Here is a 15,703-nt window from a genome sequence, read left to right on the forward strand (position 1 = left end):
ATAATATTTCTAATAAAAGTATTGAAATAATATTTTTAGCTTCATTTCATTTTCACTGATCCCCTTACACTTTATAATATCTGTAATAATTGCGTACATTTTGTTATAATAAATCAAAACGAAGGACCTCACAATGCAACTGCGGCAAATATAATATTTCTTTGACTTAAGATTTTATAAGACACAATCTTAAAAGTGATAATAAATTCGGACATATGTCGAAACTTACTTTGCTATTTTATCAATACACACTTTTCACATCTTCAAGTGTACGTATCAGATAAAATCATTTATCATATTCCTATGACGTTCTTTCTTCAAGATACCAAATATGGGATTGTGTGTTAGTTCTAAGAAGACTCGAATATAGTTTAGATACGGGTATGGTGCTCGTTGGAATATATTTACTAACTAGGAAAAAAAATGGGTGCCTTAAATAAAATAATTGTGATTTTTTCCGTAATTGTGTCAATCAATTCACTACCATTAAGAACTCGAATCGATACAGTGACCTTTCCTAGTGACGATGTAATTAACCCTTTTGATTTGCAAGATTTTCAAGATGACATCAACATTAATAACGATGATAATAATTCCACGGAAACTGAAGAAGAAAGTTTGGAAGTCGATTATATAAACCCCGGAAACAGTAGCGAAAGTTTGGAAGACGACTATGAATTAGTTAATGACGTGAAATACGATCCAGGAATTGCAATTACAAAAAATCAGGACTTTACACTTTTCAACCAAATAAGAGACGGAATGGTTGTCACTAGCTACGAAGTTACACTGGAACCAAGACTAAATGACGGAACATTTAACGGGGTAGCTATTCTCAGAGTGCAAGTCCAATTGGCTACAGCTGAAGATCCTTTGATATTCCACTTTGAAGATTTAAATATAGACTCTGTCCTGCTGGCTGCAGGAGCTGGGTCCAATTTTGGAGCCCCTGATGAAGTAGTGGTAGACGACGGTCAATTGGAAATTAATACTGGCCATGAAGCAACATTATATACTATTGAGATACGCTATAGAGGATCCTTGTCACGAGCCGGCATCGGGCTGTATAGTGGCAGTTATGAAACTGAGTAAGTATTCCACCTAAAATTTTTAAAATACTAAAGATACATTTTTTACTACTATAAAAATATGAAGGTATACATTCAGGTGTTATACATTATAGTTTAAAAAATAGACTTAAATTTATTTCGAGTAACTGTTTTCATCGTATGGAAAACTTATATAAAATCTTCGTTACTTATACGAAAACATTTACAGAAATAAACAAAAATTCGTAAAAACGTTTGCAAGTAATATTTCACCATCTATTGTTTGTAAGAACATACCTGGTTCTAATTGCAATCCCTGAGGCAAAAACAACAATGCTTGTGTATGAGAGACAAAAGCGCATAAAAATGGTTTACAGAATCTTATATAGTACGAACACTTGAAACTTTAGCAATTCTTCTTATAATCTTACAAATGATAATCATATTTCAAGAAATCTCTCACTCATAATCAAATTATTGATGTTCAAAAAATTCAACGAAACATAGTGATAGTATATCTCATAGTAAATTAAGATGATTTTTATCTTGCTGGAATGATGGTGTCATCATTCTTGTGCTATCTTACGAAATAAAACATTTTTTTTTATCTAATAATATCAATCTATGCTAGTATTAAAAATAAAATATTAAATTATAAGCAACGTGTGGCAATAAGTACAGAATAATATTATCGCTAAGCAATTGATTTTTGAATTTGTAAAATATTTACTAATTTATGCACACGCAACTTTTTATTGAGCGAAACTGCGTGCGGTAAAAATATAATATTATTATGTTTTTAAAAATTTTACATATTTCAATTCATTTTAATACACAGGCGGGGGTCCACATTTTGGGAAATGTATATCTTGTCAAAAAATGAAACTCAAATAAAATTTTTATTCAAATATGAAACAAAAAAATGAAACTCAAATAAAATTTTTATTCAAACTCCAACACAAAATTTAAAAATGTATTCGAGATAAACACAATATGTTACGCAAAAGCTGCAAACCGATATACTCAGAATTTTGAGATAAATTAGATATATTCGCTTTATCACAACTGGATCATGAACGGGTGACATTATCTTAAGTATTTCTGTGAGCTATCAATATTCGACCTATTTGTGATCATCTTTATTCGTTGATCAAATTGTGAAGAAGTGCAATGGCTTTCCTAAAATTGAAATGGAGAACTATTTTATTATTTTGTATATTGATTAATAGTATAGTTAAACCTTTACCCATTAAATTTATATCTGATATAAAAAATATAAATGATAAAGTCTTAAGAACAAATGATCACCCACGTAATACAGTAGTAGATAATAACTTGGAACGAAATGAGGACTTTAGTCTAACACACAGTAATAACGTAAGACCAGGACTAAAATCACCAAGATACGCAATTGAGATAACGCTGGATGGTGTCAATGCATTCAAAGGACGAGCTGTAATAGATTTGGTTCTAAACGAAGAGACACTAGAGGACCCGCTAAAATTTAATGTTGAAAATATTGAGGTGACAAGCGTAATAGTTGCAAGATTTACAACTGCAAATATCATCCCTTCGACGTGGAAATTAAATGATGGAGTGTTAGAAGTGACGCCCAGCCAGACTTCGTCACTATTTATCGTTTATGTAGAATATACAGGCCAATTGAGAAGTCCAGGCATCGGGCTATATGTGGGGCGCTATGATCAGGAGTAATTATGAAAACATTTTCGTTCAAACTTATTGTTCGGTGTATTTTCTGGTTGAGTTTCTACAAAACTGTATGGATAAAAACAGTTCAATTGAATCCATAAATTATAAACATGATTTCTTTTATCTATATTATTATAGTCAAATCTTAATTAAAAATGAAAGTGTTTAACATGTGTGTATGTTTCCAGTACTTACGTGGCGATGAATTTACATCCTACCAATGCGCGCCGAGTCTTCCCTTGCATCGATGAGCCAAATGTTCACACTACCATATCTTTCAATTTTGCTGGCATAAACAACTATCAACATGTAATAGCTAATTCCGTTTTAGTCGATCCACGCCCCCAAAATGAGTACGTATTACTATTAGCTTATTTGATACTTATGATTGCATAATATACGAAGACTTTTAAGTCGCTAATGTTATGCGTATTTTATTTTACCAAATCTGACTAAGCCTTAAATCTTATATCTAAATATGTTTTTTCATGCAATGTTTGTTTACAGAGTACACTTCACGCCAATGTCGGGTGTACCTCATTTATGGGGGATGGTTGCACATAATATGAATGCTCTAAGTTTTCCAATTGCAAATGTTGCTCTGTACGCTCGGCCTGGTCGTAGCAATCAGGATTCTCAAGCCAGTGTAGCAATTAGTAACTTCTTTAGCTCTTTTAACACATGGACGGGTAAAGATCATGACCAAATTGTCGCTAATCAAGATGGAAGATTGCATATTATGGCGATGCCAGATGTTGATAGGGATTGGTACGCTTTGTCAACAATTTGTATTTGGTAAGTATTTTTAATAATATTGTGTTGTGATATCTATTGTTTTGCTTAATAAAACTGACTGTACTTACATGATAATACTTTTCAAATTTTCTATTATTACAAACAATTCCAATTTAAGAGGTTATTTTTTTATATTTTTTATACATTGTAATTAAAAATATTATTTCACTTTATAGGGAGCCCTATGTTTTAATGGAAACTGGAGCATCTGTTATCCAAAGAAAAACAGGTCTTGTTAAATTATCAGAAGCTATATCCAGACAATGGTTCGGATATGTTATGGTACCAGATAACTGGAAATATCAATGGGTTGTCGCGGGACTCGGAAGCTACGCTGCGAATCGCATTGTTAGAGATGTATGTATATTTTATAAAGGTCACCTCAATATTATTGCAAAGAGTTGTTAATAATCTTCCATATGTTTAGATTTTGAAATACACACAATTTACTTGTTCTACTTTAATTTACGTATAAATTAATCTGATATTATTACCTATAGTTTTACTTAATTTCAAAATCTTAACTTTAAAAATACAGTTTCATAAATAGGTAAAGATACAAATTATAAATAGTATACAACTAACACAAAAGCGCGTCACACACGGTGAAGATTTTATCTTAAGATACTGTTATATTTTATATTTGAAAATCAAACGAACTTACCAAGTGAAGTTCGATGACAATTATGTGAGCAGCTTCATTCGAAGCGATTTATATTGACATGGTGTAGTAGCGTTCCTAGCCTGAGCCTTGCACGGGTTTTTTAAAGTTATATTATTAATTTAAATTTATATTTTTATAATTTTTAAATTATACTTTTTTTTTTTTTTGTGGCAACACTTTTTACCCCTACCATTTACCCCCATCATTTCTCAAACGGTTCGTTACGATGTGTAGGTCATTTGTTGAGAGATATTTCACATTTTGTTTTTATATAGGGCAGGGAATATATTAAAATGTTATGTAATACGTTTGTTGTCGAAATAACTGTAATCTTAGGGTGGGTATCTATAAATCGCTTCGAATGAAGCTGCTCACATAATTGTCATCGAACTTCACTTGGTAAGTTCGTTTGATTTTCAATTATGTTTCGCAGCTTCATTCTTTGCGATTTATATTGACATGGTGTAGATGTTTAGAGTAAATAAAATGTGAAATGGTGATAAAAATGTAAAAACTTTCGGTAAGTTTCATATTTTTATTTGCAATAATCAATATAAATATTATTAATCACACATTATTTTCATAATTTAACCATTAATTATTTTTCTTGCAGGTTACAATCATTATTAGATAACAATGTTTTAGCAAAGCTGGTAGGCTGTAACGAGTACGGCTAAGAAGTTTTAATTAAATCTGAAATCATTATTATTATTTCACTTGTGCCTCTTATATCAAGGTCCTTTAATTTAATAAGAGCAAGTGTTTGTACTCGATGCGCTGTTACCAAAGCCAATAGAGTTGCAGTCTTTTTGGAAAGAGTTTCCAAACTGAGTTCATTATTTGGCCACTGTTGGGCTAAATATTCGAGAAGTATGCTCGGATCCCAGGTTATATGATATTTAGGATTTGTTTTACTCTATCATCTTCTAAATTAGATAAAATTAATGATAAGGCAGACTTATAGGAGTTAATGGTACCGTATTTAGCACCTTTATTAAATAAATCGGTAAGAAAATGTAAAACTGGAGGGACAGATGCCGAGATGTATCTATAGTTGTGAGTACTGCAGTAGTTTATCCATGTCTTTATGCAGCCATCGTATTGTTTGTAGGTAGAATCAGATAACGATGATAACATTATTTGTACCGTACTTGGTGACAAGCCTTTCCTTAGTAAAGCTTGCCTAAAAGCTTCGCGGCAACCAACTTCAGAGTTCTGTGTAGGTTGTGGTTGATCCTATATCTATATTACGGATCCACCAAAACATATCCGATTTTAAATTATCTGGAATTTTAATTATCTGTTCGAAGTGTTTTGCACGCCTGTGAGACGTATGTTTAGGCTTTGTGTAACTTTTAACTAAGATTAAGTGATTTTACTTTTGATTGTTATTCGTGTATTTTATATCTTTTTTAGGAATTGTTTCAGGTATAAATATGTCACGGTCCAATATATTAAATGAAGACGACATTATCGCGATTTTGAACGGAGAAGACGTCCTTCTCACGAGGATTCAAATTCCGAAGTTGTGGATGACCAGATTATCGACGACGTTCAAAGCGAGGACGAAAATAATGAGGTGTTTGAGTTCGTTGCGTCATTACAAGAATCTGGGCCCTCTGAAGAAACTAATCCAACCATGCATGTCAAAATTAGTATGCAATAAATGTAAAAATTCTGTGTGTGGCGAGCACAAGGTTGATTTATGTGTAGACTGTTCCTAAAGTTAATCTAGTCCTTTACAAGTCTGGTTAGTTGTAATGTTTGATCTAAGAATATATAATTAGCGTTAAAAAAAAAAAAAAAAAAAAAAAAAAAAAATTGATACTCTATAAAAATAATTTATGTTTTAGTTTATTTTGAAGAAGTAAATTTTTTGTTCCAATTTATGCATATTGTTTCTTATGTTGTAATAAACAACTGTGATTATAGTTATAATTGATAACAGTGTGGTTTTATTTTTAATTTATTTCCCAAATTCAAATTTCCGCTTTATTAAAATAATAATAATTAAACAATATACCTAAAATAAGGGCTTTTATATGTGTACGCCTCTGAGACGTATATTAAGGCTTTGTGTACGTTCTATATAGATTAGGCTTCTAGGGTTTAGCAAACACATATTTATACTGTTCGAAAATTTTAGTATATAACCAAGCATATTGAATTGCGGAACAAGCTGAAATTAATAAACCGATAAATTGAGCAAATTCTCGTAATTTGCATTTTTTTACTTTTTAAGATGGTGGAAACTTTTTCTTTAATTTTTAACTTCTTATCGTCGGGTAGTTTTAAAAACATATTATTGGAGCCGAATACTTGTATTGCATCTTTGGTACTAGAACGAACTTTTCTCTAAGTTAATCAAAAAACCTAGTGTTTCAAAAAGTGTTTTGGTCAAAGTTATGTTTTCTTGGCATTCTAATAGTGTTCTACCAATACAAAAGACATCATCAAGATAAACGACTGATATCACACGATGAGTTTTTCTTAAAAATTCAAATATAGGTTTTAGAAGTTTTGTAAACACGAACGGTGCGGTTCATAAACCAAATGGCAAACAATTAAATTCGTAAAGGACTCCATCATACTCAAACCGTAAGTACTTTCTGTGCATTTTATTAACTGGCACTAAAAATAAGCATCCTTTAAATCGATAGTTGCCATAAAACAGTTTGGAGTTATCAACTTTGACGCAGTACGATAATCCTCCATTTTAAAATGTTTAGTTTCAATGAACTTGTTAAGGCATTTTAAATCTTATATATAAAAATGAATCGCAAAATGTGTTGGTAAGCGTATAACTCGAGAACGGCTGAACTGATTTCGATAATTCTTTTTTTTTTTTTTTTATTATATTCCTTGAAGTACGAGGATGGTTCTTATGCAGAGAGAACGTAAACATGTACCACGGGCGAAGCCGGGGCGGACCGCTAGTTAAGAATAAATCTCTTGTCACCATTTGGTTTAGACACTAGGAAAATAGAGGATAAAAACTCGCCCGGTTCATGGTTACAATGCGATATCGCATTTATAGATAATAAGTTCGACAAACACGTATCAAAATCTTGTCGTTCTTGTTCCGTTTTATGATACACACATACACATACATAGGCTTATCGGTTCTAAACGGATAAGACTTAAAAGGTATGGAATAACCTTTAACCCACGATAAAATGATCTTATCATTAGTGATATTACGCCAGTTATTAAAATAATGCTGAAGTCTTCCAGCATATCGCACCTGGTCGATTATTGCCTCCGCTGCGGTGCTGGTGTCTTCGAAGGCGGGTACGTCCGGTCGGGGGGTCGTCGTGCACTGTTGCTCGGAGGTGGACGCGACGCCATGTTGGGCACACGAGCGAAACGGTTGTCGTGGCGTTTGTTGTCCGCCTGACGCTGCTGAGGAACATAGTTCAAACGGCCCTTGTTGACTTCATTAGTCGACACAGATACACTAGGTCTATTTTTAGGTTTTTGTATATTCTTTAAAGATTCACCTGACTGTTGGATAGACTTGGCTGCTTTAAGTTTTTCCGAGATATTCTCACCGAACAGTAACGCATCTCGTTTGGTTTCTATTATGGCGTCTTTTAATTTGGTGTTAATCACATCAATCAATCAATTAGGATATTACAAATTTTCTTCTCGAACGGTGAAGGAAAACATCGTGAGGAAACCGACATGTCGAAGAATCAAAAAGTTCGACGACATGTGTCATCCGCCAACCCGCACTTGGCCAGCGTGGTGGATTATGGCCTGTACCCTCATAGGAGGCCCGTGTCCCAGCAGTGGGAACGTATATGGGCTGATGATGATGATGATGAAATTTTCTTCGTGTCCTCGTTTCAGCATGATGGCTGTCACACAGTATACGACACGCATCACTTAAAGGCTTTAAAATTTTTTGTTTTGACGTTTCATTCGCTATGACCATTTGGATGACTGTTGCAAGAGCAGACAGTGCAACCCCAAGTTGTTTTTGCCTGTAGCAGAGCGACGTGTCTCTTTTAATTAAAGCTTCAGGCAGTGCAGCCTTTACCTCCAGGTTGAGAGCAGGCGCCAGCAACAAATCGCAATTATTGGGAACTAGATATTCTTTGTAAAGGATATCTTTTATTTCCTTAGGAAGTCCTTTGGAAAGGATGTCCTGCCACCTGCTGGCGACATCCTTATGGATCGCAGGGCCCAGCGAAGTGTCGGTTTTTGGAGCGTCTCCTAACAATTGAAGGACGTCTTCACCCAGCTCCAGCTCTTCATTTCGTTTATCACTGTCCACCGACGTTCCCGGTTGCGGTTCAACAAACTCATCAGGTCGTGGCGAGTCGGGACGTGGCGCGATTTCTTGAGGTGACAAAGGACATGGTGATAACGGTCGAGGTGCCTCATCAGTTTGGTGGTCCCTCAGTGGCGAAAACATTTGCAAAAACATTTCTATATAGCAAATGTTTTTTAAAAACAGCGACAGTATCAGCCCAAGTATAGCAGTACGCGTCGCTTTATTTGTGATAGAAGAAACCCAGGTATGGTATCCTCGCATCACTAAGCATTGATTAATGTTGATGATAGTAACAGCCCAATTTTAGCAGTACGCATCACTAATTAATCAAAACAAAAAACCGTTGTATTTTTTTTTTTTTTTTAAATTACCAACTTACTTATCATATTTTCTTCCGACGAATCGCTTGTAGATTGATTTGCTCTTTTGGTAAGCCGATTTTCTAGTTTTTTAATCTTTCGTCTAATTTCTTCGTCCGTCTTTTCATGTTTCCTTTTCTTCCCCATATTGAGCACTAATTATTTTAATTTTTTTTTTAAAATTGATTAAAATGATTTTATCGGAGACGTGCGAAGGCTTGAGCACGGAAACGCAGAATGACCTACACATCGTAACGAACCGTTTGAGAAATGATGGGGGTAAATGGTAGGGGTAAAAAGTGTTGCCACAAAAAAAAAAAAAAGTATAATTTAAAAATTATAAAAATATAAATTTAAATTAATAATATAACTTTAAAAAACCCGTGCAAGGCTCAGGCTAGGAACGCTACTACACCATGTCAATATAAATCGCAAAGAATGAAGCTGCGAAACATAATACAGTATATTAACGCATCCGGTATCAGCGTTCGGACCATCATTTTTCTTTTTTTCATTGCGTACTAAGACTCCTGTAGAACCGCCATCCTGTTACAAATGACCCACAAAATTTCGCGTCATTTGTAACAGGATGGCGGTTCTACAGGGGTGGGTGGTACGCAATGACAAAAAGAAAAATGATGGTCCGAACGCTGATACCGGATGCGTTAAGATACTGTAATATAAAATATAACAGTATCTTAAGATAAAATATTATAGTATCTTCACCGTGTGTGACGCGCTTTATACAGTATCCTTTCACATATTAAGTACTTAGTAACAAAACATTGTTCTACAACTGAAACCCGGGAACTGTATCAAATTAATAGAAAACTCTTAAGAGATCTGAGAGAGAGGTATCTCTGGTCTGAATATCTGTTTGAATTTTAAAGTATTTCCATATTTTCAGTTTCAAACAAACCCTATAGGGGTAGATGATACATTGATAGATATGAATGCTGTATTTGTTAGCGATGTTATACAAGAAAGCTTACTAAATGACGGGTATAGGGCTGCATTACCATTGGAAGCGGCAGAAGATTTATTTGATGAAGACCAAATACGAGAGAATATTAACGGATTGGTTAAAACAAAAGCCCCTGCAATCCTTCACATGTTAAGCTTGACTCTATCCAAAGATCCCGAAAAGGATCACATCAAAGACGCTGCATCAGCACTTCTTCAAACTGAGTAAGTGGCCTCATAAAATATGAAGTGTGGACTTTGATAAGTTGTCCGTTGCATTGCTTTCAACTATAGCTCCAAAATTTTCGATTCGCTTGCCTTGACAGTAGCGTTGCTGCGAACTTCATATTTATGTAGCCTTTGTTTTCAACTACAATTAGAATTCAGAAAAGTTACAAAAATAATAGAGAGCGAGTAATTTTTAGTGCATATTACTAAACATTACAAGTTTCGTAACCAGAGGCAATTATTTATTTACTTACATGTGGACACATGCATAGGTACATCATTTAAAATATAATATAATATTCTGTTTTACAGCGCTCTATCAAACATAAACTCTCGAAACTTCTACGATACAGTAAAAGGGTTCTGGGATGGTGAAGCAAACAAATTGATTGATAGTGTTATAGACTTCATGGAAGCCTGGACTTTGCAAAATAATTATCCTATTATCCGAGTTGGTTTGCAACAAACTGGTGTCTTTGTATCGCAGGTAAGTTTTCTATTTGTAATTAATATAGGTTGGAAAGCATTTTTGAATTTTTTAAAATGGAAACGATTAGTTAAGTTTTTAGAGGAGATTGAAACATCATCCTCTAAAATTGAACAACGAAGACCATTTGATAATATTAGTTTAATAGTTAATAGCTTCAGAGCTCTTACGCGCAGAAATTACTTCACAAAGGTTCTTTTCTTTGTGGTCCTGACTGTTTATGAAATAAAAGCCAGTTCTATAACAACAAATACATTTCAGGAAAGATTCGGATATTCTTCAAGGCCAATAACTGTTTACATGGTACCACTAACTTACACGACTAGTGTCAGTCCAAACTTTGATAACATTTATCCTGTAATGGTTATGGAATCTACAGTCAGCTTAGATATGGTTCTAGGTGAAGAAGACTGGGTGCTGTTTAATATTCAAGGACAAGGTAATATTATCATAATAAATAATAATAGGTACCTATTTTTGACTTCTCTGTCCCATTTTTATCTATTTTTATGAATCATTTTTAAATAGTTATGAAACGTTACTTAATAATCAAGAAATTTCATAAAAACAGAACTCGATGGTTAATACAAAACTTATCAAATAATCTTTATGCCATGGAATCTTTTTACAAATATAAATAATATATTTTTTCTTTGAACATATACAATGCATATACACATACACCTATGTCTATTTGCATATAAAGGTTACTACCGTGTGAATTACGAAAATGAACTATGGGAAAGAATTATTGAAGCTTTAGAAGATCCCGAAAGGAGGGCAACCATTCATCCTATCAACCGAGCCACAGTAAGTATAACTGCTAACTTCCTTGGCGCGTTGAGAGTAAAATTTTAAGGTCACGTCATATTCATTAAAAATAATTTTGAAACGTACATGTAATTGAAGTAGGTATATATAATATTTTACTGTGATTGTTGAATATTAAAAATGTGTTGAAACATTAGACTCGTGTGTTGATAATAACAAACTCATTGAAATCAATTCAATGGATTAAAAGCTAGAATAAAAAAGATCTGCCAAAACGTGTCTGCACATGCTCTCAAAACGATATTTTTAAAATGGCTTTGAAAGAACATAATAAGAATATGGTTTATAGACTGCTCTATATTAAAGCCATACTTTACTTACTTTAGATAATATGTACTTAAATCGAATCTGTAGATTTTCATATCTTTTCTATTGTCTAGTTAGTTGACGATGCCCTGAACTTAGCGCGAGCTGGTAAGGTGGATTATGACATAGCGTTCAGAGTGGTTTTGACTATGGAGCATGAAACTGAATACGTGGTATGGAAGGCGTTCATTAGAAGCATGGACTTCTTGAGGACTCGTCTCTTGGCGTACATTGATGATGATGACGATCTAGATCCTGCTATTTACCGAGTAAGTTTTGTATTCAAACTTTATACATAACAGTCAAGGCTGTCTTTTAAAGTCGTTATCTTATATATAAAAATGAATCGCAAAATGTGTTGGTAAGCGCATAACTCGAGAACGGCTGAACCGATTTCGATAATTCTTTTTTTATTATATTCCTTGAAGTACGAGGATGGTTTTTATGTAGAGAAAACGTAAATATGTACCACGGGCGAAGCCGGGGCGGACCGCTAGTATCAAATATATATAATTGTAGTAATACCTATCAGATATCATAAAAACGGTTTTTTAGCATCGATGTTCACTTGACAATCAGTAGAACAAAGAAAATCTATAAAAAATATGTCCGTCCACTCGTACATAAAATAACATTGAAAAACTCATCCAACGATAGCTCACAAGACTACACTTATCCAATGATAGCTTGTACCTACGTGTCGATTTTATCTGAATACTATAAATTAATGATATTAAATTACAGAGAATGGTGAGAAGATCAATCGTGACATTGGAAAATGAGCTAGGTTTTACACCCGAAGTAAATATAAATGAGCCAGCTATGACGTCACTGGTCCGAGGCCTGGTGATGCGCCACGCCTGCACAGTTGGCTATCAGCCCTGCATCGCTGCTGCTATTGACTGGTTCAGAGATCCGAATAATAAGGATGCTGTGTAAGATTATATTTTTAACCAAACGAAAAAAAAAAGAAACTAAAACACATTCATTTAATATTGAGCATGAAATTGATTTACTAGAATATCATAGGTGCAACAATTTGGAATTAGTTAATTATACGGAAGTAGCTGCTCATATTAATATAAAAACTTATAAAAATATTCAAATGATTATCAATCAGATATTCTGATTTCTAACCTTTCAGGAACCCCAACATTCCAGCTGACCTGCGTCCTGCTGTATTTTGTGCCAATGTAATGTCCGGTGGTGAGGAAGAGAGAAGCCTTTTGTTTGAATATATCGAAACTGTCAACAATGCTCACGAACGAGTGGTCATTTTAGAATCCTTGGCTTGTTCGCAGGACAACACTTTCATTCAGACGTAAGTTGCAAAACCGAATTGGTTGTAGGATTATATTGCGAATGATGGTCTACTTGAATGGGTAGAATGCATCGCATGAATTTTTATATTGGATTTGTTAATAGAACGGTGCATTTACATCAAACGAACATAGAGCTAGAGCATTATTTCGTGATCTTTTAGTGTAAACGAAAACTCGTATTCAGTGTTTTTCAGTTTTAGAACATTGCATAGATATAATCTTTTCGAACGCACTAAGAAAAACGAAAGAATGCTCTACGCCTTTTGAATATACCGTGAGACTTTATGTTTTACTTTATGTACATCTAATCAAGATCTAAATTATTAAAAATTGTAAACTTGATAATATTGGGCTTTAAGTTAATATAAGCCGTAAACTTGCTCTAATTTAAAAATTCCTTTGTCGTCCACGGCCTACTGATATTAGCACAGTAATAGGCATGTTAAATTTCCTCTTTGTTTACACGCCTTTGTCTCAAAGACCGTTGTGGTGACCTGCATTGGTCTTATTTATGCTAACTCACAAAGGCTTTGCATTTTTAATTGTTAAAATAGAACGAATATTTTTTTCTTTTAATTTCGAACAAAGAAATAATTATTAGAATACTCAGGGTACGAATTAGGGTTTTTAATTCTTATTTTTTGTATTGCATATTTTTTTTATTCGTGTGACTTGTTTTAATAGTTTGAGAATTTAATATTAGGTATGTCAAAAATAATTGGTACAGTTATTTAATTTCAAAGCTAAATAAAAAAAGTTTACATTTCATGAATTAAATAGGCTTAGATTGAAACTCCAGAGAACATATTATACATAAATAATACATAAGGATATTTATAAATTTCCCTCATAACTTATTTAATTCACACTAATTGTTTAACAGATTGCTAGACCAGACCATTGCTGCCAATAGTCCCTACAGTACTGAAGAAAGATCCAGAATATTTAAATCTGTTGTTTCGTCTACTGGTCCCCAAAATGTCCGCATTGCTTTGAACTTCCTCACTCTAAGAACTATAGAAATAAGAAATATGTAAGTATGCATAATATACCGTTTATTAATAACCGTATTAAACATAGCCGGTCATGGACTAAGAACCTTGAACTAGAATATTATATAAAAGGGGACAAGTAACCTTGGAGAGCCTTCTTCAGTATTTTTAGAATTGGTTTGATTAACGAGAGTTTAGATTCATTTTTATGCACTTTTCATTATATTATTATATTTAAACATTTCCAGTATACAAATAAAATCATAACAATTTTTCAGGTACGGAGGCCCTGACAAACTGGAAGAAGTTTTGCACGTAGTCGCCAAAAACTTAGGTGACAGGGATATGGTTAGTGATGTATGTATTCCGTTATTTATATCTTTTATGTCATAATAACTGTTATATGATAATTAGCTCATATTCTGCTAGAACCAGCTAGAACACAGGCCTCCCATGAGCCTATGAACCTGGTAATAATTCACCAAGCAAATCTAGTCAAAACCATATTAATATTATACCTACGTCTGATCTCGAACCCACGGCTTACTGATTGAAGTGCTATATCCTTTGGACCACTACTGCATTGCAATTTCATATAAATGAAATGAGAACTCTAAGCTCCTAAAATTGAAGGAATAAAAGATATTCTATTGTTGGGGTTTAATCATGAGTGGCAAAGAGGTGAGGTGTCGCCAAGGAACTGCGAAAGACGTGGATTCGAACCCCTTTTAAATAATAAAGGAATAATGCTTCGCAATGCTCAAAGATAACTTAATTTTCAGTTCACCAACTGGGTTAAGTCGCGATTCAGCGAACTGGATGACTCCGAGACATCAGCTGAAAGGGCAGTAGAAGAATTGCAAGAAGATCTTATTTGGAACACTCTATATTTAAATACTGTATATGAGTGGATAGACGAAAATGACGCTCATACAGTGATGGTGTCAGTACTACTGATCGCCTTGGGACTTTTCGTCGCATTATTTAATCAATATTAGTTGTATAGTTTGTTTTTTTTTTCATTATAATATCTTAGTATAACTATTACGCAATTATATTCTTTTTGTTATTGTAATTTTAGGTGTTATTTAAGTTTGTTGGGGTCTTATTTTTTTATTCTTAATTTTGATAGTCTTAAGGAGTTTAACATGTAAGGATATTTTAAAGTTGGAATGATTGGGTAGTTTGATGAAACATAATACTATAGTTTTGTATAGTTTTAATGTTTTGAGGCTGAAATCTAATTCACTGTGCTATGACATTATTTAAGGTAATTGTAAAAATTATGGAACTAAATTTCATAATTTTATTTAATTACAATAGTTCAGCAGCCTACTCACACATCTGTCGCAGGGGCAATATCGGTTGCACAGCGGTCGGAGCAATTTCAGCTGTTCTCTAAATTGCCTCTACATGCCTATAGACATCACATAAATTGCCAATATTGCCCCTGTATATGTATGTGTAATGTGAGTAGCCCGCGTTAACTGACAAAAGTTCAGAAAAATATAAAGCAAATGAGTACCTAAAAGCAAATATTGTGAATTAGAAATAAGCAAAACTATGAACGGTCACATCTTGTTACAGAGTTGTAACTTGATTGTTTGATTCTTATAGGCGTATTTTTAAATCATTTATTATTTTTATGCTATTTAATGTTAATCATTAATTTATTTTATGATAAAACACGTCAATATTGCACAAAGTGAACTTTTTTG

At 33.5% G+C, this 15,703-nt stretch overlaps 1 protein-coding gene across 1 annotated transcript; it reads left to right on the forward strand.

The window, feature by feature from the left end:
* Positions 1 to 391: 391 nt before the first annotated feature.
* On the forward strand, positions 392 to 15,690 carry LOC149905260 (aminopeptidase N-like). Its single transcript, XM_090106192.1, has 14 exons — positions 392 to 1,088; positions 2,948 to 3,112; positions 3,267 to 3,554; positions 3,731 to 3,911; positions 9,764 to 10,044; positions 10,360 to 10,534; positions 10,796 to 10,973; positions 11,241 to 11,344; positions 11,746 to 11,940; positions 12,416 to 12,606; positions 12,816 to 12,992; positions 13,877 to 14,026; positions 14,264 to 14,333; positions 14,768 to 15,690. The coding sequence occupies exons 1-14, from the start codon at positions 424 to 426 to the stop codon at positions 14,981 to 14,983; spliced, it is 3,036 nt and encodes a 1,011-aa protein (XP_089962318.1). The 5' UTR covers positions 392 to 423; the 3' UTR covers positions 14,984 to 15,690.
* Positions 15,691 to 15,703: the final 13 nt, after the last annotated feature.

This window comes from Colias eurytheme, chromosome 10, assembly GCF_061535395.1.
Source record: "Colias eurytheme isolate Ceu_HAF_F1 chromosome 10, ilColEury1 Martin Lab GWU primary, whole genome shotgun sequence".
Classification (NCBI taxonomy): Eukaryota; Metazoa; Arthropoda; class Insecta; order Lepidoptera; family Pieridae; genus Colias; species Colias eurytheme.